The sequence below is a fragment of the Musa acuminata genome, chromosome BXJ1-2, assembly GCF_036884655.1.
Source record: "Musa acuminata AAA Group cultivar baxijiao chromosome BXJ1-2, Cavendish_Baxijiao_AAA, whole genome shotgun sequence".
Lineage (NCBI taxonomy): Eukaryota > Viridiplantae > Streptophyta > Magnoliopsida > Zingiberales > Musaceae > Musa > Musa acuminata.
The window spans coordinates 22,487,982-22,515,004 of record NC_088328.1 but is presented as its reverse complement, the minus strand read 5'-3'; the positions used below and the strand labels follow the sequence as shown (position 1 = coordinate 22,515,004).

Here is a 27,023-nt window from a genome sequence, read left to right as displayed (position 1 = left end):
ATTGATGAACCAAAAGCAGTGTCTCAATCTTATCAAGGATGACCACCCTCCCATTAATCACAAACCTAATGCAGCACCATCTCTTTTCGGGGAATAAGAAGGTTTTCTATACTTAAATGCCTAAAGCTCTCATGCTAAGTTTTAGTGAGATCATTGCTTAACTCATCCTCTGCACAAGTTAATCTAATGTTGCTGAATCCTGTTTGATTTGATTTCGTACATATAAACCTTGATTAATCTAGCTAGAGCTACTTAATCCACTGGTCGGATCCAGGAACCATGAAAACGAAGCTGAGAGATGAGAGAGGTTGGCTTAGTCTCTCTCACATGAGATGCCAGTCCTGCCCGCCAGTTGGAATTGGACTGTAGTGAAAAAAATATCATTCAATTCCCTGTTGAAAGGAATCGCTCCCACGAGATACCATCTCTCAGTCTCTCTCTTTCTTTTCATATTTTATTTGTTTATTTTGCCTTCTTTCCCTTCATTTTACTCTATAAATTGCACCCCTCTCCTAGGCTCCAATTCCCTTTTCCCCTTCTCCACTTCTCCCTTGCTAAGCTCTATCGAAGTTATGCTGCTCTGTTCTTTGGCATTCTTCCGCCGTTCTCTCACTGCCTCTGGCGGTATTCTGTTCTAGCGAATCTCTCGGTTGTCCATCAACAGGCCAAAGTCCATCTGCTTAACTAGCTTCCTTGGTCGTCTCTGGGGGAAACTCTGCCCAAATCTTCTCTCGAACTACTGTTTCGGAGACGAAAACCAAGGAACCATCATAAAAATCTGGCCTTTGGTTCATCCTTGGTGTAAAAATCCCACCTTGGTTGGAGCTGGAACAAGGGAGGTTCTTCACTCTGTTCTCACATGAATCATATCTTTCTCTTGATGTTTCTCATTGATGTCGCCTGTCCTAAGTGAGATCCTCCGGTCAGGGTTTATGATAAATTCCACACTCCGGCGCAGGACCCATCTCGTTCAATCCTTCTCCGTCGTCTTTCTTTACTGGTTCTATGTCTTCTCATGAACTTGTTCTGAGATCTGCGCGCCCTGTAATCTCCTAGATTTCTTGGTTCTTTTTCTGTGACCAATCTACGTAAGTTTTCCACCAAAGATCTAATCTTTTCCTAAACAACACGAGAACAAGCTCAGATTACTCTTCCATGGCTTCTCCTTCCGCTGGATCAAGCCAGCTCCAGAATTCCGGTTCGGAAGAAGACTTGCGAGGTGTGATCGACCAGAAGAAGCTGAAGCGGATGATATCGAACCGCGAATCCGCGAGACGATCGAGGATGCGCAAGCAGAATCACTTGGACAAGCTGATGGCACAGGCGAACCAGCTGAGGGAGGAGAACACCCGGATCCTGGCAACCTTCAACATCACCAAGCAGCACTACGCTGCGGTGGAGGCCGAGAACTGTGTCTTGAGGGCTCAGGCGATGGAGCTCGGCAGCAGGCTACGGTCTCTTGATGAGATCCTCCACTTCATCAACATCAGTCGCCATGTCGTTTTGCACGACGACCACCAAATGATGGACGGTTCCATCGGTCCGTGGAGCTTCTCGTGCATGAATCAGCCCATCACGGCCGCAGCAGACGACATGTTCTATTATTGACAGGCAAAAGAAGGCATTGGTGGTGCGGAAGAGAGAGTGGTGTTTGTCATAATGTTGTGGTCTTTGTGTCCCTGTGTGTCAAGTGTTACTTCCGTCATAATGTATCTTGGAGACCTTTTTGTGGGATCATTGTGGCATATCTAATGAAAGGTCTTGAGTTGCTTTAAGGGTCCTAAAGAGGTATGTTCTGTGACAGGTTCTGGTTGGTGTCTAATCTAAGAATAATATCTGCTGTTATTTCTGCAAATTTCTCACTATCTGACTAAATAAATATAAATATATATGTATGTCTAATCCCTCTCTCTCTCTCTCTCTCTCTCTCACTCACATTCAGAATGATCTGGCAATCCTGACTGTGTTCCTGACTGAATGCACTGATGCAGATGCATGCACAGAGATGCATGGAAATTACTTGGAGCAATTTGCAAGCAGAAAAAAGATGCTTCCTTACAGCTTTTTTGCCCCCCTTTAACTTGTACATGCAACCAATTGTGCCACTTCCTTCTTGTTGTGGAAATGCTTGCTGAAAAGGAGACTTTGAAGGCTATAAAAGCAGTGAAGTGGGTGATTTAGGTGGTGGTTTGCAATAGGATCACACTGCACCAGCTTTACCTAACTGTGGTGGGATCATGAAATCATCTGTTGTTGCTCTTAATAAGGTGGCTGCATGTTGAGAAACATCAGAGCTCTTGCTGGAGTAAGAAGGTGATGATGAAAGCACATGAATTATTTTTGTTTCCATTTGCAGTCTATTAAATGGGGATTTTGGTGGCACTGAGAGTTTGAGAGGAGAAGAGCTTACTGGAGGAATACACAGCAAAAGCACTGACAACATCACAACAAGTTTCTATTCAAGATACAGATAAGAAATGAGTTCTTTGTGTTCATCAAACATTTGGAGTCTGAGAAATGCACAATGGTTTATGAATACAGTGGATTGTTGCTCTTCTTTTACTTTTATTTTGACATTAAATATATCCTAATTTATTTATTCCTTTTTTTTTCGAAATTAGCTCTGTGAGGATATCACCTTGTGTAGCAATTAACATGAAATAGAAAGAAGCATCATATAATATTGATTTTCCAATATTTAATTACTGGGCGATATATAATTTAGTTCCATATTAAAAAGGGTGTGTATTTTGCATCACAAAATCCATATATATATATATATATATAATTATGGATTGAATTTTAATCATGCCATTATGACGGGCGACACCAGATTATAACGGGTTTTATTATATGCAAATATGACGGTCTCAGATACCGTTATGTAACATTTTTGCTTGCCACCACAGGTTTGAATTCCCATCCGGTATGACGGTGGTGTGCTGTCCACGACGCACGTGTCTCTTTTGCACGGGAAGCGTTGTTGCTTCTTGTTCGCCGCGCTCTCGAGCTCCCCGTTTCTTCCTCCCGATCACCTGCCCAATCTCTCTCTCTCTCTCTCTCTCTCTCTCTCTCTCTCTCTCTCTCCAGTCTCCGAATGGTTTGATCTTGTTCTGATACCAAATCTTTAACTTTGCTCTTTGATTTTAGGTAAACCTGGATCTCGTTGTTTCTTCGGCAGCCTCTCGTCCTTTGTCGTGGCTTCGATTTCTTGTTATTTGCTATTGATCTGATGCATTGTCGGCGACAGCGGGAGATCTTCTTGGTGATTTTTTTCCGTGATTTTTTTTGGATTTCCTCGTTTGAAGATTTCTGGGTTCTCTTGATGTGTGTTTTGGGAATTGAATTCGTAAACGAGAAAGATATTTCTGTATTTTAAAGTTGGAAGTTTTATTGACCTAACATGTGGGAAATGCAATATAATCTGTAGATTTATGTGACGGTTTGATATATTGAGTGAAAACTAATATAACCGCTGGAATTTTGTGTTTTAGGTAGGTAGAATTTAGGATCATGGTGAAAGACACCGAGTACTATGATATCTTGGGCGTCAGCGTTGATGCATCACCTGCTGAGATAAAGAAAGCCTATTACCTCAAGGTGACAAGAAATATTTTTTTGATAGTTATTCTTGTCGGTTGTTTTGATCGCTTCCCTAAAAAGTTGTTTTAATTATTTGCAAGATTACTGATTCGTAGCATATTAGGAAAACCCTCTATTTTATAGGAATGGTTCACATTATCAAAAGTGAGTTATTCACAAAAAAAATTTTAGTGGAATTCTGTCACAACCAAATTGATCTATAACTAGTCAATCATTCATGAATTTGATGATTCAAACCAAAATTAATACCCATGTAATTCACCTATTTTCTCTTACATGAAAAATTCATTGTCAAGACTTATGATCTCTAACATCATTACTACCTTTACCTATATTAAGCTTTCATGAATTTTTAATTGTTGACTCTATTCAGGGATGAGTCTCTGTGTCTGCAACTTAAGTTTTGTTTTGATCACCTTAACGCGAAAATAGAACCTTTTTTATTCCTTGACCATGTCGGTTTTTGTGACACTCAACCGCCTTATATATGTTCTTGGTGGATCGTTATGTTTGCTTGAGTGGAGACATGGAATACTTATCTGCTACTAAGGGTTATCAGACTTATGTACATTTTAGCATTACAATTAAGCTGTGTTTATTAGGTAATTGCTAGCACTAATAGCCCTTCTAAAACTGCATAAACTAGAGTAAGTCTGATATTGACCATTTTGTCACTTGAGCATACTTTTTTAAAATATCGATTATTTTTTATTATCTGAAGTAATGCATGACCTTCACATGTGTCACTTCTAGAATTTTGATTTCTTGATGATTTGTATAGTATTTTCTTGTTTCATTCATTAGTATGTTTGAGCTGGTTTTAATTGTTTAGAGAAAACAGACCCAAGTTTCATGTGTCTAATAGCCTACACACGTCATTCTGTAATGGGTCTTCTATTACTTCTTGTGGTCATTAAATACAAGATGCATAAGCCAAAATATAAGAATGTAGATAACTTAATACAAGTGGTACATAGCTGACAATTGCTTAAACTGTAAACATTTGCCTTTTTTTTTACACTCTAATTTTTTCCTATATGTAATATGGTATCCTTATTCCCTCACATTATTGGGCTTTATTCATGACATTGCACTTCAATAAGCCAAAATGGATTTGTCATGTTGTTTGTTTATTTGTGTGTTCTTGTGTAAATTTCTTGTCCCAAATGTATACTCGTATCACATGATGCTAAAATTTGAATGACTGAATTTTTCGTAGGCTTTTTTTCCATTTACCTATTTTAGTTCCAAATGAGTACTAGGATGATCTTTGAGAGTTGATAATATCTATCTATTTCCTTTGTAGGCAAAATCAGTGCACCCAGATAAAAATCCAGGAGATGCACAAGCTGCTCATAATTTCCAGGTGCTTTATTTTGTTTTGGTAACCACTAAGATTGATAGAACTTCACTTATAACATGCTTCGAACAATTATGCCTTTAGGCAAATGTAAGTAGTTACTCTTTTGTGATTAATTTAGGCTTTCTAGTTAACAAGCATCAAATCTGAGCCTTAAGCTATGCAGTGGACCAATTTCATTGACAGGATTGTAACGGCTGTGATTTCTGATCATCTGAGTTTTACGGGAATTGGTTAATCATTAAATGTATTGTGTATGTTAATTTGGTTGCATCGTAGGCATTTCATTCTCTTTGTAAACCCATCTGAAAACTGTGTCTCTTGTGGTATAGTTATTGAATCATGAAAGCATCTGGGAACTATTAAGTTTGCTATTGGTTCATGGTTTTACATAATATACAAGTGACATCATAGAATACACACAAGAACCTGCACATCTCTGCTACTCTACCTCGTAAGGATGGCATTTGTAGTTTAAGACACTTAACACTAAATGAAGAATAATGGTTAAATATAGCGCTTAAAGTTTTAATTCCATCTTGTGGGGAACAACTGACAAAGAAGCCTTCATCACTCTCTAGAGAAACATGTTTAACACTGCTTCCTTGTTGTCTATAGATCTCATGAACCTCTTGCATGAAATTTTTATGTTGGTTGAACTTTTGACATATCAACAAAGACATAATTTGTGAGAGCATTGTCTAGAGCTAACCGATGTAATAGTTTTCAGTACTCCATTCAATTAATGAAATGAAATTTTTTTTTGCACATGTCTATAATATTTTTGGATTTGGCACACAATAAAAGTTCAAGATTCTCTCTTGTAGCAACCTATTTTCATCAATGAAGTGGCCTGCAAGGAATTTCCATTTTGGTGATGGATGTTTATAATACAATGTCAAAGTAATTCCTGCAAATTGAAACAACTCAAGTCTTTTCTTCTCTTTGTTGTGCATTTTAACCACACCTATTCTGGCAAAATTCTTTCTGATTCTTAACTTCATGTCCTCATACTAACAAATTTAACTGGCAATACATATTCAAATTTTTCTGCAGTTGCCAATTCACATTGTCTGAGATCAAACTTGAAGGTATTTATTGATGTAGATTCTATCATTTGAGATGTTGGTCTAAATGCCTTTTCTTTTTGCATTGTTCCATACGATGTTTTATATTCCTCATAGGCTCATTCTATATTTATTATTTGCGCTGTAGTCAGTACCAACTTCTTGCATGTACATTCATTTTCCACCTAGATCCAAATAAAGTATTTCAAAGAAACCCCAAACGTTAAAAGCTTGTTTTCTTTTTGCATCTGATGCTTTTTGAAATGTGTTTCTTGTTCCACATAAAAAATAGGCACTAGATCTTCTTCCATAGTAGGGTCATCAGAAAAGTCACCGGCGCGCGCCATCCTTTCATTTATGCAACGTGATATGCTAAGAGCCAATGGGACAAACTGGATTTAGACCTTCAGGAGTTAGCCAAAACTGGTTTGCTGATGGAAACAGATCGAACTAGATTAAGTCCTGAAGGTGCATATGTCTCTTTGTTACCTCCTCATTACTGATTCAAATAGCCTTTGTTGTGAAGGTACTTGGTGAGGCTTATCAAGTCCTGAGTGATCCTGCAAAACGGGAAGAATATGATAAGCATGGAAAGGAGGGTGTACCCAAGTAAGTAGATGAAACAAAATAGTTGTAATGTCATTAAAATGTATTAATGTGTATCTGTGTGGAACACATCAATCATAAAGTTTCTAAATTGATCTGTGGTTTTAAGTTTGTTTGTAAAAGGACCTATTAAAGTAGGCATATTACCCTGAACTATCTATTATTTTAAATCACCTTGTTTATTACAGATGTTAATGTTGTAATGCATTTTGTATTTCAGGGATTCCATGGTAGATCCTGCTGCTGTCTTTGGGATGGTTTTTGGAAGTGAACTATTTGAAGATTATGTTGGACAGCTAGCTTTAGCAACCATAGCTTCGATAGAAGCTGAGGAATCACAGGTTTTAGAAACTCGGAGACAAAGAGTGCAAGAGAAAATTAAGGTATAGTTAGTGTCAGGCAGCTTGTCCAGCAAATTTTATTTACCCAGTTGTATTATTCTGTCTTTTTGTATACCTTTTTTTTTTATTGCAACCTTGAAATCCCATTTGACTGCTTTAATCAGAGTATGCAAAAGCATGTGAGAAATAATGTTGGTAAACTCTTAAATAACTGTCACCAAGTCTACAACAATATCAATGTGCTTCTTTTTTCTACTATATTTCTCTTCCTGAGTTCTATATGTATATGCTTATATCCTTCAAAGGGGCAGTGGAGGAAGAAGAATGAGGAGGAAGGAAGAGGAAGGAAAAAAAGAGGAGGCAGTGAAGGAAGAAGCAGGAGGAAGAGAAAGGAAGAAGAAGAGGTGGTGGACAAAGAGGAGGAAGAGGAGGAGAGGAGGCAATGGAGGAATAGGAGGGGGAAGGAGGAAGCAAAAGCAGGATGAAAAGGAAGAGGAGGAAGAAGAGGAGGATAAAGGAAGCATACCCATTGGTGCTCCACAGCGAACAACGGGCAGCAGCAGGAGACAAGCACGAAGAGGGCTCATGTATGGGCGAAGAGAGCTCATGAACATGAGCCATACATCATATTAATTTTTTAATGCATCAGAGCACACCACCTGAGACGGGCACCGCATGAGCGGTCCATTTACTGGTTCATGACCAGACTCAAACCGGTCCGGGCGAAACGGCAGTCCATGGTTCTGCTAAGGTTGAGGAACTTTCTTCATCCCCAAGTTACTTTCGATAGACTTCTATATGACTGATTTAAATCTTTTCTAATAAAGTCTTAAGGAGGTTAATGTGCTTTCTGAAACTCATTGTGGTTTTGATCTGATTCAATTTGAGATCCCTATCACTACAATTTATTAAATAAACATTTTCAGACACCCTTTTTTATAGTTCCATCTTTGATGTCAGGCTGATTTATTGCATCACCATCATTTAAATAAAATAAAATAAGATAAACTATTCGTTGGTCCAGCATGTTCAGTTGTTCATCATCTAACCATCAAGGCTCAAATGTCTTATTAACATACTGTACATTCCTTTTGATGAATAATCATTTGACGTTTTCTAGGATAGACAATATGAGAATGTTGATGTAATACATCTGTCATGTTATAACAAAAGTATGTACACTTCCCTTACAAGCTTTGTTTATTTAATAGATCTTTATCATGGTAACTTTTAAACTCCAAATACAGGAGTTACAGAAAGAAAGGGAACAGAAACTAGTCCAAAGTTTGAAAGATCGTCTTCATCTATATGTGACTGGGCAAGAAAAGGAGTTCATTGATTGGGCAAACTCTGAAGCTTGTCATCTATCTCGAGCTGGTAAAATGCTTAACAACTTCTATCACTCTTATTTGTTTCTTTCCTTTCTGCATCACTTCTCTGACATGTAATTCAGGAGGAAGAGGATAGTAATACTTAATAGGGTTGAATGGCAAAAATAACCAGGTAAGGTAGAGAAGGGGCTGAGAAACAATATCAGAAGAAAAAAAAATTGAATGAGAGAGGGAGAGAGAAAGAAGAAAATTATGTTTTTTTTTTTTATTGAGTGAAGATATTAGTGTGACTTCTGTAATATTTTTTCCCCTTTCATCTAGTACATTGTTAATGCTCTGTAGATCACTGGCAAGCAGCTAACAGTGCTAACCCATCATCAAGGTGCTAGGTAACCATCTAGATAGTCAGCCCACAATTGAAGGAGTCCAAAGAATTTTGAAATTGCAACTGCTAATTGCATGTCCCCGTTATAAAGATTTATTTTCTGCATTTCCTTAAAACACACCTGCGAAACTGAAACCTCTACATTTTAGCTTTTGGGGAGGCTATGCTCCACACTATTGGATATATATATGCCAGACAAGCTGCAAGAGAAATTGGCAAGAGCAGACGATACATGGGCATGCCATTTGTAGCTGAGTGGGTAAGAGATAAGGGCCACTTTGTTAAATCACAAGTTAATGCAGCATCAGGTACTTGGTTTGTAGCAACTTTTTGTTCTTTCTATGATCATGTCATTATGTGCTTCCTTTTGACATTGTGCAAATTATTTCTTATTTTAGGTGCAGTTGCATTAATACAGCTTCAGGAAGGGATGAAAAAGACAGAAGGAAGTGACGACAAGGACCTTACGATGAACATTGAAGAGAAAAAGGATGCAATGCTTAGTTCCTTGTGGAAAATAAACGTGCTCGACATAGAATCAACACTTTCACACGTCTGCCAAGAAGTAATTCTATTACGCTTTATGTTCATGCAACATGTTGCAATGCATTTGGCAAACAGATGAAAATAAATAATTTTAAATGCTTATATGGAGCTTGTGTGTCAGCAATATACTCGGAGTTAGTGGTTGTGCTCTAGATTTTTCCACTGACTTATCTTAAATGTCTGATTGAGTTCAGGTTCTCAAAGATAATAGTGTTTCCAAGGACGTGCTGAAGTTGCGAGCCAAGGCGTTGAAGAAGTTGGGAACAATTTTCCAAGCAAGTGAAATTTTTAGAAAACAAGCTCTCGTTTACATGCTGCTTTCTGCTTTTCTGGACAGCTCAATGGCATGCTTAGACTAGACAAGACCAAGAATAATAAATAGAAACCGGTGGCTTTTGAAAAAAATATTTCTTAAGTGCTTTCTGCTTCCCTTTCTTAAGCTCTATTTCTGCTTATTATCACCTTTGTTTTTGCTTTGAAACAAAAGAAAAATTAGTAAAAGATATTAGTTAATGGTATAGATAGAAGAGCTGAGACAAAAATATTAGTCAAGTAGAAGTTTTCTAGCACTGTTTGTAGGTGGATAACTCATCATTCAATCCCATGGTGCTTATGCTTTGTGATCATTCAGTTTACATCTTGATCCTTTAAAAATTGGTGATAGGACATTTGTTCAATGGAGACCTCAGAGGTATTTACTAGAAATTATAAATATGTATTTAATTTCTCTTAATGTAACTAAGGATATTAACTTGTATTGATCTCAATTGTGGTAAAAAGTCCATGTAGTTGATCCTAAGTGGTTGAGATATTACAACTTGTTGTTGTTATTGTTTATCCCCTTTGTTTTTGCTTTGGAAAAGGTGCTACCATCTTATCTGAAAGTAGAATTTTTCTAGCACTATTTGTTGGTGAATAACTCATCATTCAATCCCATGTTACTTATGCTTTGTGATCATTCAGTTTACATCTTGATCCTTTAAAGATTGGTGATAGGACATTTGTTCAAATATGTTATAAGCAACTCTTTGTCATCTGATAACTAAGTATTGTGAAGATGACCTGGAATCAATATCAATCAGAGATTGTCAATGTAGATGAGCTTACCCTGGTAGTGATTCTTCTAGTTACAATTGATGAAGTTTGTCTAAAGTAAACATCATCTTTCATTTAATCAGGGTGCTAAAGCTCTTTATAGGCGGGAAAACAGTCTTCGTGTCGAGACTGGAACCAGTGGCTTCATGCGATGAACAGCAGCCTTGTCAAAGATATGTATCGATCAAATTGTCATCACTGATGTTTATGGTGAAGAGAACTTGTATTAGAAAGTGGCTGCTAGAAATAGTATGCAATGTTCATCTGAAATCATCATGTCTTGGGAGTACCCATCCTTGATTTGGTTTCTGATACTGCCTAGGTTGTATCCACTTCTTGGATCATCAATGGCAGCATAACATATCATATTTGGGTATAGTATAGGGTTTGGATGTTTCACACCAATATTAAGATTAATCCTTGTCCAATTTTTTTCTTTTTCGGCTTTTATTTTCCTTGTGCAAGGTTCCATGAAATCTCTTTGTGCTGATACAACAATTTCCATGTTTCTGTACACAGTTCTTGGGTTATGATGAAAAACTAATGAAGCTTTTGACTGATATGTTTGATGAAATTTGCCTGTTCTTTGCTTGCATGGATAAGGTTATATATATTAATTCCCTAACCTAAATTGATAGGAGATTCATTCATTGGCTCACCTCCTAGCAACAGTTGGTGCTGTAAACTCAATTTCTAGCTACTAAATTGATAACTCTTACATCTTGTCTTTTTTCTTTTGGTTTTTAGTGCAGAATATGATCATCTTCCAACATATGAGTCGAAGCAATTTTTATTAAAATAAAACTTTCAAATGCTTTTCTCACTATAAAATAATTGTTTAAAGAGTAACAAATAAGTTCTACAAGCTTGAAGTAAGAACCTCGTGGTAGCATTATCTAGTGATAGAAGCAGGGGTTGGGGGGTTCTTTTCTCTCGAAAATGGAGGGAGAGGGTGAAACTTGTATTACATTTCTAATGTCACTCACTAAGGTTAGATTGGTTAAATAATATCCTAAATTATTATGACATTCATCATATCATCTTTAGTTTCTATTAATGATTAAAAAAATTTATAATATTTTTTTAATCATTTTTTAAAAAAAATTTAAGTTTAAAGATATCGGAGACTATACTCTATGATTAATCTTAACTCGTTATGCCTCCTCCTTTTTCTTCCTTCATCGTTGGATTCTCTTCGATCACTATTAGAATGAACGATATATGATATAGATCATAAATTTTAATTTTATAATTAATTTTTATCACATGAGTATATTATTCTAAATTTACTCGTTGAAAGTTTATTTCTTTACTTGGATGCACTTTTTGTTAAGAAAAAAATTATTCTAATATGATAAAATACTAATTATAAAATTTTTTGACTTTAGAAAAAGAAGGAATTTATTGTATGAACTGAAAAAAAAAAAATTTAAATTGATAACAATATCTATTTTTATGAAAAAAAAATCTATTGATCATCCTAAATCAATTGTGTATTATTTGATCATAAAAAAAAAGAGAGAGAGAGAGACTAAAAGAGTGTGTCTTTAGAACACAGCCCAACGCGCCCATGGTTTTACTTACCGGTGTCCTTTGATCTGTTCTCCCTCTTATTTAGCCGCCACCACCCGAATCCCATTGAGCCAAAAGCCTCGCCTCGCCCAGCTCGAGTCCAGCGACCTCACTGGTATGACGATAGCGTCGTCATCGGGGGGGGCGGCTGCTGGCGGCGGCGGGGAGGGGGCGTCGCTGGCGTCGGCGTCGTGCGTGGACGGGGGAAGGCGGCGGGTGAGCTACTTCTACGAGCCGACCATCGGGGACTACTACTACGGGCAGGGGCACCCGATGAAGCCCCACCGTATCCGCATGGCCCACAACCTCGTCGTCCACTACGCCCTCCACCGCCTCATGGAGGTCTCCCGCCCTTTCCCCGCCTCCGCCGCCGACATCCGCCGCTTCCATTCCGACGACTACGTCGACTTCCTCGCCTCCGTGTCCCCCGCCACCGCCGCCCTCGCCTCCGCCCAGGCCCAGCCCTTGTCCGACCCCGCCTCTGCCTCCGCCTCCTCCCGCCAACTCAAGCGCTTCAACGTCGGAGAGGACTGCCCCGTCTTCGATGGCCTCTTCGAGTTCTGTCAGGCCTCCGCCGGCGGCTCCATCGGGGCCGCCGTCAAGATCAACCGCGGCGACGCCGACATCGCCATCAATTGGGCCGGCGGCCTCCACCATGCCAAGAAGTGCGAGGCTTCTGGCTTCTGCTACGTCAACGACATCGTCCTCGGCATCCTCGAGCTCCTCAAGTACCACAGGGTAAGTCTCTACTAGGTTTAGTGTTGATTGATGTTCCTTCTGTCTTCCGTTGTTATAAACCACTGCTCTGAGATCAGTAGTTATTGGAGATTTAAGCTGGTCACGAGGAAATAAGGTTTTATATTTGTTTTAGTACCCCTTTCTATTGGAATCTTTAAATTAAAAAACTTATTTTTATGTCCTATTTCAGACAGAACCAATTGATCTGAAAATTTTGAGCCTTAAATAGCTCGATTATGCTGGGTAGCACTTGATATTTGGTAGGGCATCTTGACAAAGTAAAACGCAGAGGGTTGCTATGGTTTCTGAAGAAACTTTATTTTCCTTGCATTTTTTCCTGTTCAGAATGTCATATCCTTTTACATATTTCATACATCCCTTAACTTGATCCTATGTTTTATGTTCTTATCTGCTTAAAATGCTGTTAGTATGATCATCTCGAGCTCTAATTGGCATTTAAAAATGGAATAATAGGTTTTGTTTCAATTTCTTGCCATTTACTTAGATTTTATTATTAGTATGTTTTCTCCTTGCATCAACAACAAATGCAACAACTAAGGCCTAAGGTCCCAGCTATCTTGAAGATCTAGTTCTTTTCTGCCATCGAGCTCAATCGGTGCTAGGTTAAGATCCATCAAATATATTTTCATTGCTTCTAGAAGTTTGGTCTTCCTCTACCCTCCTTGCTTTCCTGACCCTATTTGACTCACAAGTTCAACCAGTGCATTTATAAATCTCCTTTCTACATGTCCATATCACATAAAATGATTTTCCCTTGTTCTGTCTTCGACTAGAACCACTTTAAAATGTTTTATAAAGTTCAAACTAATTGGTAGAGATAATTCCCTTAAGATCTGTTAAAATTTTCGATTGTTTGTTAGCCATCTAATGCAATTCTCTCTTTCAATTCATTTTTGGGTTGACACTTGATCGTAAAAAATAATTGAACTGTAAGCACATAAGTCATCTCAGCATCCTCTTGTTAGTAATCCCAGCTTTTTTTATATGTATTTTCCTAATTTCCATTTTTTTTTAATTCGTAAGGTGTACCTTGTCTCACTAATTCAAACGTAGATAAAGCAAGAGTCGAGGGTCGACAATGTCATAATTTTTTTTAATTTGTTTTCTATTATCAGCTGGTAGCCTAGCAGTGAAATTTAAACATTCATATCGATGCATGTTGGTGACCTGTTTCCTAGCACTTAACTGATACTGTGTTGCATCATACAAAGATGCTACATCGATCCTCGACCTCGCCTTGTTTTGATAAAAAAAAACACATGATATCATCTTGTGCTAGGCTCTAGATCAGCAAAACATTGGATGCTAGATAACATAATAATCTGGCACTTGCTAGTCCTCTGTCATCTCTTTGGTTGATCAACACTACATAATATCACCTTCTGCAATATGGATTTGGAAACTCTGGAACTATTTCCATTTTTATATTCTGTATTTATTTCTGCTGTAACTGGAATGCCATTTTTTGTGGTTGAGAAACACATTTGATGATCTTTAGGACTTGTTCAAGGAAACCCCTTTTCCTGTAATTTTTGGACATTAAATGGTAAAGTGGCACTTTACTCGATTATATCTTTAGTAGTTCTAAATTTATCATATTTTCTTGTTCGTTTTCATGTTTAGTGAATTATAGCAAACTCTTACTGCTTTTATATGTGAGTCCTTGATGATAGACAATGTTCGTGTTTGTTGATTTCTGCACCTTGGCTGTCTTGGTATTAACACTGAAAATCTCATAAGAACTTTAGGCATGTAATATCTGACCTGTCCATGCAGACCTTCATGACCTTCACAGTTCCACTTGGACCTGTGGCCATCATTTTGTAAAGAGATTGTCAGTTTATTTTGTCAACATCTTCAAGTGTAATGACTTCTAATGGCTCTCGTAGTAGATTTGGTTAGTTAACTGCAATGTTCTCTTATCCACCATAATTATGCTACTCTCTGGATGCCTATAAAATAATATGTTTAACATATCCTTCAAATTTGTTGTACCTACACTTCATATTGTTTCCTTGTTAGTTGAAATGGTTAGATATACAGTCATACTTCAACATGCAGAAGGGTGCTTGTGAGATCGGAAGCCATTTCTTTTATGCACAGAAGTCAGGATTATTCTTCCCCTAGACATCATGATTGTGACATGGGAAAACTGCAAGGAAATAATCTTTTTGTTCTTGATTCTGCCATAGTTTTGTAGCATCTGTCCTTAAATAAGATTTCCTTGTTAGTTGAAATGGTTATATGTACAGTCATACTTCACACTCAAAAGGTTGCTTATGATATTTGAGGCCCTGACCAAGTTACCACGGAACGAACTAACTAATGTGCCAAATCCCAAACACAGTTGATCCGAGTTCATTCTTCTAATAAACTCCATCTTTTTATCCGTTTGGACATATTACTTTAGTAATTATGGAGCATAAGAATGTACTATCATGTTCACATGCAAAGTTCGTTTTCTTTTGTCATGACTATTGATGTGGAATGATAGTAACTACGGGGACCTTATCTGTCATTTAATAAATCACTTTTGATTTTGTTGTTTGTAATATGCTTTTTTGTATTCTATGTACTTGCACTAATTTGTTTGTTGGACAGCGTGTTCTCTATGTGGACATTGATATCCATCATGGAGATGGTGTTGAAGAGGCATTTTTCACGACTGACAGAGTCATGACTGTGTCCTTCCACAAATATGGGGACTTCTTTCCTGGAACTGGCCATATAAAGGACGTCGGATTTGGGCAAGGAAAGTACTATGCTCTAAATGTTCCTCTAAATGATGGGATGGATGATGAGAGTTTTCGGGGGCTTTTTAGGCCTATCATCCAAAAGGTGATGGCAGTTTATCAGCCTGATGCTGTTGTTCTCCAGTGTGGTGCTGATTCTTTGGCGGGAGACAGACTAGGTTGCTTTAACTTGTCTGTGAAGGGGCATGCAGATTGTCTACGATACCTTAGATCCTTCAATGTACCAATGTTGGTTCTGGGAGGTGGAGGCTATACAATGCGCAATGTTGCTCGCTGCTGGTGCTATGAGGTTGTGCTTGATATAGCTTTTGATCACTGAATCTACATCTGTAATTGGAGTTGTTTTTTATTAGAACATGTAACGTTTGCAGACAGCAGTTGCAATTGGAGTGGAACCTGACAATCAGTTGCCTTACAATGAATACTACGAGTATTTTGGTCCTGACTATGATCTTCATATTCGACCAAGAAGCATGGAGAATAAAAATTCACCAAAGGAACTGGAGGACATTAGGTAATTGTCAGCTACAAATACATCTGTTACATGCCAAGATATCATCTTTTATATATTCTGTAAATATGCTATTCGGTTGAATCTACTAATTCATCATTTATCTGCAGTTGATTATGAATCGGTTTTTCTTGTCTTATGCACTGCACATGTTGGCGGAGATGCTTCCTTTATTAGAAAGAAAACTAGAGCAACATAGATATTTTTTCATGATAAAAACAAAAAAGGCTAACAAAAGAAGTCAGTCTTTATTCATACTTGGTGCCTCATTTTGTGTGAAGCAACAGTTTCTTAGAGTCAATCTTGCTGTTGTAATGTCCATTCTTTGTTCTTTTTCATTATCAATTATGTTTATGTTTTTGTCATTTGCAGGAATATGTTAATGGATTACCTTTCGAAAATTGAACATGCTCCTAGTGTGCAGTTCCAGTCAAGACCACCTGATACAGAAGCTCCTGAGGAGGTGCGTCCCTTCTGTAACCAAATTTACTGCCATATTTTTATTTCTTTTAAAAAATATATGTTAACTTGAAATTGACATAATATAGGAAGATGAGGATATGGAGCACAGGATGCAACCAAAACTATGGAGTGGCGAGTATTATGATTCTGACTCTGAGGAGTGCCCGAAGCCTGAACCTGAAAGTATACCATGATTAATTAACCGTCAACAGACTCTACTATTTAGGTAATCCATGTTTTTCATATTTAAATTTATCCTTGCCTTCAAGACTCATTTGATTGTTTTTCTGTTACTCTCCCTGGCAGCAGTGTGTCCACCTTTAAAACTTATTTTCCACTTCAAAGATGAAAGTCTAGTAGCTTTAATATGTATAATTGTGAATTTGTTGTAACTCTTCTTCTCTTAGATGTTTCATGTAGGTCAACGTAAATAAGGAATTTGTCGATATATTTAACTCCTATAAGAACATGGCATAAAAACTAAGAGTTGGCTAAGAATTACTGAGAGCAAGTGGCTTTTGGCCTTAAGATCTGGGAGAAGATGGTAGTTTGCCTCAGTGCAGAAGTCTGTCATGTACTAGGTAAGAAGCTATGTTAAATAATCACACAACATCAATACAATCTTGTTGGTTATAATAGTATTTATCTACCGATGCCATTTGTAAGTCCTGGGGCCCTGTTGGTTGTTTACACTACATTTAGGTGCTGAGCAGTTGTGCAATCGACTAATATAGGGTTCAAAATTACATGTTGTTAAGGCTCACTGAATTACTAATTTTAAGTGCAACAGGGAGGAACCAGATCTACATTTTTTCTTGGCTAATAACTTGCGATGATGTCACATGGTTTTGGACTCGCGGCCTATTGATACGCAGACATGGTCATAATAAAATAAGTTATGTGAGATGAATAAGCTTTCTACTGTAGGAAATAAAATGTGCCTTCAGAGATGTAGATAGCTTAAACATATATTCTTAGAAATCCTAGGGATCCATACATCTCTGGATGGATGATTGTGGTTATTCTGTATCAAGTACATTTGTAATAAATTGATGATGTATCCAATAGAGTTTTATGGATACTGACATTCATGAATTTTGTAGAGCTTTCTCATTGACAGAATCAATCTTTATATCTGTTAGATGCTGATGCATCATACCTAGGTAATTATAGTATTGTTATGAACCCAACAACCCTGTACTATAACTATAGTGTAATTATTATAAAATAATCAGAAATCCCAAGTACTGGCCAACAACTCTAAAACAATCATAAACCGTCAAAGCAAACCATTACAGCCCTCATCTTAGACATCACCGTTCCCAGTTTCAATGCCAGTTTCATTCCGTGTTATTTCAGGTTTGGATGTCTGATTCATGTCATATTTAAGTTTTTTTTTTTTTGACCTTGTATTATCCAGCCACAATCACCAAGAAAACCTGCCTTGTTAAATAGTCCAAACCATGCCAAATTTGGCACAAAACCAATACTAAGTGCAATCCAGACACCAAAACTGATTAGGGTTTGGATAAAAGTGATCTTACTGAAAATTAGTTACTTGCAAGGTAGAAGTATGAACTATCAAAATTAGTTGAACAGGTTGCATGCAAGATGAATCTGGTATGATGAGCAAAACATGATCAAATAAGTCGGCTGAGGTCTTGGTTCTCAATCAGATTATCTAAAGTTGGTTCCACTTCAACCCGAAATAGACCTCACAGACATCAAGGCCGAGACTGTTGGTTCCACTTCAACCCGAAATAGACCTCGCAGACATCAAGGCCTAGACTGACATAGGTAGCTGCTTTGGTTGCATTATTTCAATTACAAACTACTTGATTTTTTTTTTTTCTAGATTGTAGAATTAAGTCATATTCCTTTATTTCTAGAACTTTTGCCCGTAGAGACTTGGTTGTACCTTTTCTTCATCTATATTGTCCTGCAATTACTTCAAAGCTTCAAATGCATTGATTTCAGACTATGGACATAGTCTCATATTGTAATTAAAATGGAGTTTTCGTGTGTTTCTGATTCAGGATGTCATAAATTATGTAGCAGATGAGTTGACCAAGCACCTCAAGTTAGTGTTCTATGTCGATATTTATCGACCAAGTACGTCATCTTATTTGACATTAATGCTCATCGCCGTCGTTAGAGCCAGAATGCCTTCCTTGGGGGTTAAAATCAGAGTGCGAAACAAGCTTGCTGTTGCTCAAAATGGGATACCATCAAGCTCATTGTTGATTAGTGAGGAATGTTATGAACACAAAGACGTGTATTCATTTGCGCCAACTTTTCTTCTTTGAGATAGTAGAACTCTGTCAAGATGTACTCTGAGAACTGTAGCTTCTTGTTATGTTCCCAAATGTTTTCGATGAGGATTGTTGTTTTGATGAGGATATTTTAGATTATTGGAATTAGGGATGTTGATTTCGAATACGATAGGATAAATGAGACATTGTATGTGCATGTTTAATCTGAAAAATGTCATTGTATGACCTATTCATAGTATAATTTGGTTATCAGATGTTTGAGTCGGATTGAGAATAGATGTGAATTTAGTCAAGAAGATGATTAAATTTTTTGAATTAACACCTTCCTCAAGAACAGAAATCATTTTACTGGGCTTCAATTTTAACGAGCATATCTTCCATCTTATGTGGTATTATTACTAATGTTGATTAGATAAACTACACCCCCAAGCCACCAAATCCAATCTTTATTGGCTTCATTCCGCATACATCCTCATTTTACATGAATCATTTCCGACCTTTTATTTTCTTTTTAGTTTAAATTATAAGGCATATATCAACAAGACTTGATCATGGTTTCAGAGCTTTTCAGTTTTGTGGATGATGGAATTGGAACAGGATGAATTCAAAACCAGAGTCAAGTCTATTGAGGAGGAAGGACATGACATCAGCGACATGGCAGAGGCGGCACACGGAGAAGCGGAGGTGCTCTAAGGCAGTCGTGGGTGGCAATGACATGAGTAGAGTTTCGAACAACAAAGGCGAGGATGGACTTGGCGTAGGAGGGGAGGGGCATGTCAGTAGGGGTCCTGATGGCGATAGGGAGTTAGAGGGCGGGGTTGGAGAGGGAGGTTGAGAGAGTGGGAGAGAGCATAATGGCAGGAGGAGGGAAATCGGGTGGTGTCGTAAGCCTCTGCAATTTCCAGCGAGAGCGAATGAGGGGGAGAGGGAACAGAGGATGACAAAGAATGAAGGGGGAGATAGAGGAGGTGCAGTGATAGTCTTGGAGTTTGGCTTTCTAATAGATGGATCCATAAAAAAATTGACTCGATTTTAAATAGTTGAAATTCGAATCGAATCGATATAATCTAATCTTAATATGAAATATCAATATGTTGTGTGAATCTTAAGGTAATGCCACGTATGTCTATTGCTATTAAATCTTCGTTGAGTTTATTTTTTAGGACTAATTATAAATATCCCTAGTAGTTAATTATTTTTAATATTTCGATCTCTATACTTTAAAAAATTATATTGACATATCTATAGTTACAAAATTAAAATATTTAGATCTATTTAGCTTAATGACATTAGTTTTATTAATACAAACATGAAAACAAATGATAAAATATAATCTTAACGTTCTAGTTTATGGTGGGTTGTGGATGAGGAGAATAACAATGATAGGTGAGGATCGTTTTGCATCTGACATTGATAAAGTTACCAAGTAATTATTTCGTTAGTTTATATCTATGTTGATATCGACGTAATTACTGATCGACAAAAAGATCATTGATATAAATGTTGAATGACGTCGTTCTATATTTACGTCGATGTCGATATAGTGCTAAGCAACTATGTCACTATTTAAACAAATGTTAACACAAATATGGATATAGAGTGACTCTCATCTCTTGTTATCACTCTTCTCATCCACAACTGTTGGCTCTCAACGATATCATCGTTCACCACTATCAACTAAAATATTAAAATTAACTTAGATACTTTAATTACATAAATGCCAATACAATTTTAAAAAGTTAAAGATAAGATAGCTAACTACAGATAAGCTATAATTACCCCCTTTCTTTTAGTTTTAACGCTAGTGCGAATCTCAACGAGGAACATCAAGATCGCGCGCGAATCTTGACGAGACAACTTATGTGTTCATTGCCAATTTTGCTCCCATTTCTCACGCCCACAAAACTGTAAGTATTGGCAAGAAAAAACGGAAGAAAGAGGGCTTCGTTTCGTACGTCCTCTCGAGATCTCTCTCTCTCTCGCGTCGGTGGATTCTTCGGCTTCTTCTTTGATCCTTCCTTCCCGCGCGATTGGAGGAACTCGAGGGAGGGAGAGACTGATCAAGAATGGGTAGCGAGCCCAGATCTGGATTCCTATCCTGATTCCCCTCCTTGGAAGGCACCGCCTCGCCCTCGTTAATGGCGGGCGCCGTCTCGGCGCTGTTCCTGCTCGACATCAAGGGCCGCGTCCTCATCTGGCGGGACTACCGCGGGGACGTCTCCGCCGTCCAGGCCGAGCGCTTCTTCACCAAACTCATAGAGAAAGAGGTATACCCCCGTATCTAGCTTCGATCTCTTTCTCGTTCCCTTTAGATCCGTCCACTTTAAGGAGGATTGATGGATCTGGCTTGTTCCGTCGATTTTTTCGAGGAAAAAAAAAATCTAATCTTGAGTTTGGTTTCGATGATGACAGGGGGATCACGAGTCTCACTCGCCCGTGGTCTTCGATGATGGGATCAGTTATATGTTCATTCAGCACAACAACGTGTTCCTGATGACGGCAGCTAGGCAGAACTGCAATGCTGTCAGCATCCTCCTCTTCCTTCATCGCGTCGTTGATGTGAATTCTCTTAACGATCCATGGTTATTTTCTTTTTCAAATCACTGCTCCTTTTCTTTCTATTTGATCATATGCATTGCAGGTTTTTAAACATTATTTCGTAGAGCTGGAGGAGGAATCTTTAAGAGATAATTTTGTTGTTGTGGTAAGTGGAAAATCGGATATATAACTTGATTTATGCTGGTTGGTCTCAGTTGTGTTAAGAAAAAAATAATCCATTGTGTAATGTGAACAGTATGAGTTACTCGATGAGATGATGGACTTTGGGTATCCTCAATACACCGAAGCTAAGATTCTTAGTGAGTTCATTAAGACAGATGCATACAGAATGGAAGTCACACAGAGGCCACCAATGGCTGTCACAAATGCAGTTTCGTGGCGCAGTGAAGGCATACGGTACAAGAAAAATGAAGTAGGTCATTCATACCTGTTTAAGGGTACCTTTGGTCATTGTTCGCTAAACCTTGTGTGATGAAGTAGATTCTCTTCTTTCTTTCCTAGGTGTTCTTGGATGTGGTCGAAAGTGTCAATATTCTTGTCAACAGCAATGGACAGATTATCCGTTCAGATGTTGTTGGGGCATTGAAGATGAGAACATACTTGAGGTGCAATATTTTTTCCTTATCTCTCCCTTCATCTTTAAGTATTCAATAGTATGTTTCCTAGATTCTTCACCTTGTTTAACAATATTTATAAGTTTGTCTGTCTGTATGTTATATATCCTTTTAAGCTACTCACTATTTTTTAGCATATTGTCCTTTTGGACTACTGATGAAATTCCATAGTTATATTTATATTAACGTAAAATTGCATGGAGACCATGAAGAAAAAGATACTATTTTAATACTTTATATGGACAAGGGTACAAATTCGTCCGTTGACTTATTCCATCAACTTATAAATAATTGTCGTATCTTTAACATACTTGACGTGAATTAACATATGAAAATGAAAGGACACTGCATGACTTATTTAAACCCTTCATTTGTCTCTATAAAGAAGATTTTTTTAATTTTCCTAGTGATTGGAATGCTGAGCGAAACAGTTCCCAGATAATTTAACTTGTGGTAGACATAGCAATTCATTAAAATCTTTTGGGTTACTTTGGTAGAAATGGAACTATATAAGGAAAGAAAATTTTAGTACCATATATCTATTAATATTTGACTGAAAATTCCTGCTTGAACTAACATTCAAATTCATGTACAAGAATACAACCATCAATTATTCAACTCTTGTATAAGTATCCATCACTGTTTATAGGTGAAAATGATTTTAGACAGATTGTCTCAGTTTTTTTGCATCAAGTGCCCATCAATTGGAAGAAAACTTGTGCACTGAAACTGTTTATCGTGGATAATGGTATTTCTCCCTCTTCTGAAAAACAAGTGTTTTTAATTTTCTCTTTTTTTAAAGTAGTGCACCTGAAAGTACAATTTCATTTGATAACTTCTTCAGATTTGCCTAAAATACTAAAGCAGAAGTTCACATGGTGAATGATAAGTGGAATATCATTTAGCTATTATCATTTATTCTGGAGATTGATTTCTATACCAATAAATTATGCTTAATCTGTGCAGTGGAATGCCTGAATGTAAACTTGGGCTGAATGACCGGGTCCTTTTGGAAGCTCAAGGTAGAACAACCAAGGGGAAAGCCATAGATTTAGATGATATCAAATTTCACCAGTAAGTGGTCTTCTCACTTTTTGAGGTGCATGTGATCACATCTATATACTGAATGTCGAACACTTGTACTATTTGTAAGGTGTGTACGCCTGGCACGGTTTGAGAATGACAGAACAATATCTTTCATACCACCTGATGGAACTTTTGACTTAATGACATACAGACTCAGCACTCAGGTTACCCTGGATTTACAATTTTGTATGGAATAGAGTTAAATTTTTGGATTTTGTTTGATGTATATTTTTTGCAATCAGTTATTATACTCATGTTTCCTTGTCACCCTGGTCAATTAGGTAAAACCTCCCATTTGGGTTGAGGCTCAAGTGGACAGACACTCGAGAAGTCGCATAGAGATGATGGTGAAAGCAAGAAGTCAGTTCAAGGAAAGAAGGTGCTAGTTTACTTTCACTATCATACATGAAAGCGCTTTCTGTTGTACTTGTTATAGTTCATGCCATCAATTTCCAACAAGCTCATGTTATCATCTCATTTCCATACAGTACCGCAACAAGTGTGGAAATCGAGCTACCTGTACCTTCAGATGCCACCAATCCCAGCATTCGGACATCCATGGGTTCTGCTGCATATGCACCTGAGCATGATGCACTGGTCTGGAAAATAAAATCTTTCCCTGGTGGCAAGGTATGAGATGCAACTTTATTTCCCAGATAAATAAAAAGATGGCATCCATCCAAGTTTACAACCTAGGCAGTTTGTTCATGATGCTCATTTGGTTCTAGGAGTACATGTGTAGGGCAGAATTTAGTCTTCCCAGTATAACTGCAGAAGATGCAATTCCGGAGAGAAAGGCTCCTATCCGTGTGAAGTTTGAGATCCCATACTTCACCATATCTGGCATACAGGTATTTTGGTGTTCCTTTTTTTTCTTCTTTTTGCAACAACTGATGGACTATATGGACGAGTAGTTTACGGATGCATTGTATTTTGGCTTTTTTTTAGGTCCGGTATCTGAAAATTATCGAAAAGAGTGGATACCAAGCCCTTCCATGGGTGCGGTACATCACAATGGCTGGCGAATATGAGTTAAGACTCATCTAGCTTGCCTTCCTCTGCTGTTTGGCATTCAGAACCTAGCATACAAAACTTCAAGGCCTTGGCTTGTGCAGTAGAAAGGTCATCTAAACAGCATTGTTTCTGCTTTCTAGTTCTTCTAGTGTCTTTTTGATAATATTATTTTGTATGGATGCATTGCATATCCAAAAATTTAATTGTTCGTTTTTCCTTTGAGTAACTTGATTATGGTCTCTTTCCTCATATTTTTCTCATGTTCCATCAGTAACAAAATATTCTTAGAAATAAATAAATGATGTTTCTAGGTTGAATTACTCAGATTGTGCCTCTGTTTCCCTTTAATGTGTTTTTTTAGCACCATGTGTTGACTGGAACTCTGAAAAGTTCAGTTAGAAATCAACTGAAGCATATCATAGATGAAGCTTTGAATTCCATGTTCTCGCATTACACACAGAATATTAGCTATATAGTACATTATTGCAAGCCTGCATTAAAATCTGTTCATGTATTTTTCATTTGCCATTAGTAAGTGGTATGAGTACAATCAAAATAATATTCATGCTAAGACTATACCACAAAAAATGACCTACAAAGAGCATACATGGCAGCTCTTTCTACAGAATCCAGGTGAGTCATTTGACCCTACCTACCATATAAGGAGGATTCTTCACACACACTCCGTCTGCAGCCCACTGTGGGCAGAGAACGTTCTCATCTACACGTCCCTCTCTTGACCCCTGCTTCTCTGGCTTGTCAAAAGACCTCACATGAATCCACTTTGTTGCCGACCACTTCTCGCCTTCTAACAGGACAGCTTCCATGCAAACTGTCATAGACAAAACACTTTTTAGATTGTCCTTGATCGATTCCAACGATCAAAGTCCCAGATGTTAACAGAAGTTAAGACAGAAATTTACTATATCCAATCTGAAGCAAGATAAGCTATCAAACGACATTTACCTAAGATGGTCATGAAATATATATCATGAGATGCTCTAAGATGAGTTGAATCTGTAATTACCCGAATAGCCATTTTTTGCATCAGATTGCAGAATGTGGATATAAGACGACTTCTGCACTGTGACCATTAGTGGCATTCTTACCTCTGAGTTGTGCAAGATAGTCTCTCCGTCTTTCTGAACATTGGATAGGTACATCAATACTGTGGCAACTCGGTGACCTCCAAGTTCTTGATTGGTTTGATCGTGAAAATAATCAAAATGTGGCTCACAGTGAAGTATTTGCATGGACTCAGCATTTTCTAGTAAAAGGTCGAAGAGAGGGCGGGCCATTGTGTGAACAATTAGGAAGAGATAATATGAATATTTACTACTGTGAAGGGAGATCTATAACCTTCTGGAAGAAAGGTCCAAGCCGCAATCCTTCTCTCACACCAATTTCATCCTTCAAATAAAAAAAATGCATTAGCTTTTGGTGTCAGCCAACAGTTCGAATGAAACTTGTATTGGTCATAACAGACGAAGCAACCAGCTGGATGATCAAAGCCAAACCAGGTAGTGTTTAGAAAATTTCTATGCATTGCAAGCATGCTATAGCTCAGTTCTAGCATGCCAGTCGTTTGGATAAAGAATATCTGATTTGAGATACCTTTGCTTAGATCTGCTCTACTCTTATGTCTATGAAGAAGAGAAATGCAAGACAGACAACCCCCACGGATTTCACTAGTATCCTACAACTCCACAAGCCCCCATGCAGAATAATGTAACATATTAATCTGGGAAACCTGAAGAGGGAACAGCAATCAGTTGAAATATTTAAGGCTTGTGATTCAAGAATGCATCATATTAAATAACCATAGATGTGAAAAGAAACACCCAAAATAGCCACCCAAACATGAAACTTTTTTCATGGTGCAAATGGTGAGGTTTATACCACCTGTTTGACAGTTACTTGGTGTTTGAACACATTATGAGAAATTCATTTTATATTTGTTTGGTGAATTTCATTTTAGAGTTTAGATTTCCTACAGTAAAGACATAGGTATTTGTTCCAAAAATGGTGGGTCATCAATCTAATTACTTGCTAGACAAAGTTGAAGGGATGGAGAGTGGAAAGCGTCATCAACAAATCAGCAGTCATGGTGATCATATTCAAGTTAGCAGTCGACAATCTCCCTTATGGTGCATAGTCTCTTTTATCTTGCCTTGTCTTTGCCATGTAAATTGGATGTGTTGTCGGAGGAGTCTAATCTGAAATCTAAACAGCACTCGAAGCTTGGAAAGGAGGAACTTTTAGCGACTCAACTAAGAAAAAAATAAGGATCTTTATGCTTGAGATCGATCGACAAGATTCACGGACAAAAATGAAAAGGGACCAGAAAGTCAAAAAAGCATTGAATGATTGATTACCTGGCGCTTACCAAGGAACATGCCCGTGCTAGTCGGAACCTCGCTCATCGCACGCTTCCCCGACTCATTGTCCGCGACCATCGATTTCTCCAACTTACCCTTAGCCTGGTTTCACCACGCAGATCATTAAATCCCGAAGCTGGCAACGGCAGTCAAATGCATTCTTACCAACGCGATGAGGTGATCGCATTCATCGTGGGAGAGGAACCCCATTGTACAGAAAGGCGATACCAACCAAGAGCCGCCCGAGTGAAAGATCGAGGCCATGTGGTAGAAGGAGAAGAGGGGGATTTGCCGAGAGGCTCCTCACCTGTGACGCCACGAGAGCTGGGTCACCCGGGTAGGATCGAAGAAATCGCCCTCCGCTCGGCCGAAAGACGATCCAAGAAGAGGGGCCGCGAAGAAGAAGAGGAGGAGGAGTAGGATGCGGGGAGAGAGAAGGGAAAGGCAGCAGTAGGGTCCTATCGCGAAGGAGGAGGAGATCTTCGCCGGTGGACTCGTCGCCGCCTTCCTCGAACACGGTGAGGAGGTATTCATTGGAAATTAATGGCCTTCGCTTTGGTCTCTTAGAATGTAGTAGGAACGGCTCTGTCAAAAACATCACGTACTCCTGCGTCGGATTACCGATGAACCAACTCGAAGCCCCGCCTTGTGCTTGGAGGTGGCACGGCATTCTTCCGCGGGACCTACCGGGTAGACGTTCGAGTACTA

General features: G+C 38.1%; 5 protein-coding genes across 8 annotated transcripts; 4 read left to right on the top strand and 1 right to left on the bottom strand.

Annotated features, from left to right (window-relative positions):
- The first annotated feature begins 1,155 nt into the window (after positions 1-1,155).
- LOC135611570 (bZIP transcription factor 44-like) lies at positions 1,156-1,608 on the top strand. Its single transcript, XM_065107207.1, has one exon. It carries the CDS (start codon positions 1,156-1,158, stop codon positions 1,606-1,608), a length of 453 nt encoding a protein of 150 aa, XP_064963279.1.
- A 1,342-nt stretch (positions 1,609-2,950) lies between these two features.
- On the top strand, positions 2,951-10,770 carry LOC135582112 (chaperone protein dnaJ 10-like). 3 transcript variants are annotated; one of them, XM_065093185.1, is made up of 10 exons: positions 2,951-3,150; positions 3,495-3,600; positions 4,910-4,969; positions 6,557-6,639; positions 6,857-7,019; positions 8,225-8,354; positions 8,843-9,001; positions 9,092-9,258; positions 9,434-9,514; positions 10,418-10,770. In XM_065093185.1, exons 2-10 carry the CDS (start codon positions 3,514-3,516, stop codon positions 10,487-10,489), a joined length of 1,002 nt encoding a protein of 333 aa, XP_064949257.1. In that variant the 5' UTR covers positions 2,951-3,150; positions 3,495-3,513; the 3' UTR covers positions 10,490-10,770. The 3 variants fall into 3 exon arrangements, with proteins under 3 accessions (XP_064949257.1, XP_064949263.1, XP_064949266.1); XM_065093191.1 differs by having other exon boundaries at positions 2,960-3,100; XM_065093194.1 differs by lacking the exons at positions 2,951-3,150; positions 3,495-3,600; positions 4,910-4,969 and adding an exon at positions 6,036-6,054.
- A 1,174-nt stretch (positions 10,771-11,944) lies between these two features.
- Positions 11,945-18,905, top strand: LOC135598785 (histone deacetylase 6-like). Of its 2 annotated transcripts, none has more exons than XM_065093105.1 (6): positions 11,945-12,644; positions 15,267-15,707; positions 15,790-15,932; positions 16,302-16,392; positions 16,478-16,617; positions 18,450-18,905. In XM_065093105.1, exons 1-5 carry the CDS (start codon positions 12,024-12,026, stop codon positions 16,583-16,585), a joined length of 1,404 nt encoding a protein of 467 aa, XP_064949177.1. In that variant the 5' UTR covers positions 11,945-12,023; the 3' UTR covers positions 16,586-16,617; positions 18,450-18,905. The 2 variants fall into 2 exon arrangements, with proteins under 2 accessions (XP_064949177.1, XP_064949171.1); XM_065093099.1 differs by having other exon boundaries at positions 11,946-12,644; positions 18,428-18,905.
- A 1,657-nt stretch (positions 18,906-20,562) lies between these two features.
- On the top strand, positions 20,563-24,257 carry LOC135598790 (AP-1 complex subunit mu-2-like). The gene is made up of 11 exons (XM_065093114.1): positions 20,563-20,931; positions 21,077-21,223; positions 21,306-21,368; positions 21,459-21,635; positions 21,725-21,828; positions 22,804-22,911; positions 22,991-23,087; positions 23,205-23,302; positions 23,412-23,553; positions 23,652-23,774; positions 23,872-24,257. Exons 1-11 carry the CDS (start codon positions 20,803-20,805, stop codon positions 23,968-23,970), a joined length of 1,287 nt encoding a protein of 428 aa, XP_064949186.1. The 5' UTR covers positions 20,563-20,802; the 3' UTR covers positions 23,971-24,257.
- Positions 24,258-24,433: 176 nt separating this feature from the next.
- On the bottom strand, positions 24,434-27,000 carry LOC135598818 (prolyl 4-hydroxylase 2-like). Its single transcript, XM_065093172.1, has 4 exons — positions 26,623-27,000; positions 26,313-26,417; positions 25,297-25,347; positions 24,434-24,769 (listed from the first exon to the last, which is right to left on the bottom strand). Exons 1-4 carry the CDS (start codon positions 26,983-26,985, stop codon positions 24,746-24,748), a joined length of 543 nt encoding a protein of 180 aa, XP_064949244.1. The 5' UTR covers positions 26,986-27,000; the 3' UTR covers positions 24,434-24,745.
- Positions 27,001-27,023: the final 23 nt, after the last annotated feature.

Coding starts and splice junctions, on each gene's coding strand:
- LOC135598785 (XM_065093105.1), top strand. CDS start 12,024: ATGACGATAGCGTCGTCATCGGGGGGGGCGGCTGCTGGCGGCGGCGGG. Junction 15,933..16,301: donor AAGGAACTGGAGGACATTAG/GTAATTGTCAGC, acceptor TGTCATTTGCAG/GAATATGTTAATGGATTACC. Junction 16,393..16,477: donor ATACAGAAGCTCCTGAGGAG/GTGCGTCCCTTC, acceptor GACATAATATAG/GAAGATGAGGATATGGAGCA.
- LOC135598790 (XM_065093114.1), top strand. CDS start 20,803: ATGGCGGGCGCCGTCTCGGCGCTGTTCCTGCTCGACATCAAGGGCCGC. Junction 21,369..21,458: donor GAGATAATTTTGTTGTTGTG/GTAAGTGGAAAA, acceptor TAATGTGAACAG/TATGAGTTACTCGATGAGAT. Junction 23,303..23,411: donor AGTCAGTTCAAGGAAAGAAG/GTGCTAGTTTAC, acceptor ATTTCCATACAG/TACCGCAACAAGTGTGGAAA.
- LOC135611570 (XM_065107207.1), top strand. CDS start 1,156: ATGGCTTCTCCTTCCGCTGGATCAAGCCAGCTCCAGAATTCCGGTTCG.
- LOC135598818 (XM_065093172.1), bottom strand. CDS start 26,985: ATGCCGTGCCACCTCCAAGCACAAGGCGGGGCTTCGAGTTGGTTCATC. Junction 25,348..26,312: donor TGTTCCTTGGTAAGCGCCAG/GTAATCAATCAT, acceptor TTTTATTTGAAG/GATGAAATTGGTGTGAGAGA. Junction 24,770..25,296: donor TTGGACCTTTCTTCCAGAAG/GTTATAGATCTC, acceptor TGTCTATGACAG/TTTGCATGGAAGCTGTCCTG.
- LOC135582112 (XM_065093185.1), top strand. CDS start 3,514: ATGGTGAAAGACACCGAGTACTATGATATCTTGGGCGTCAGCGTTGAT. Junction 9,259..9,433: donor TTTCACACGTCTGCCAAGAA/GTAATTCTATTA, acceptor GATTGAGTTCAG/GTTCTCAAAGATAATAGTGT. Junction 9,515..10,417: donor AGTTGGGAACAATTTTCCAA/GCAAGTGAAATT, acceptor TCATTTAATCAG/GGTGCTAAAGCTCTTTATAG.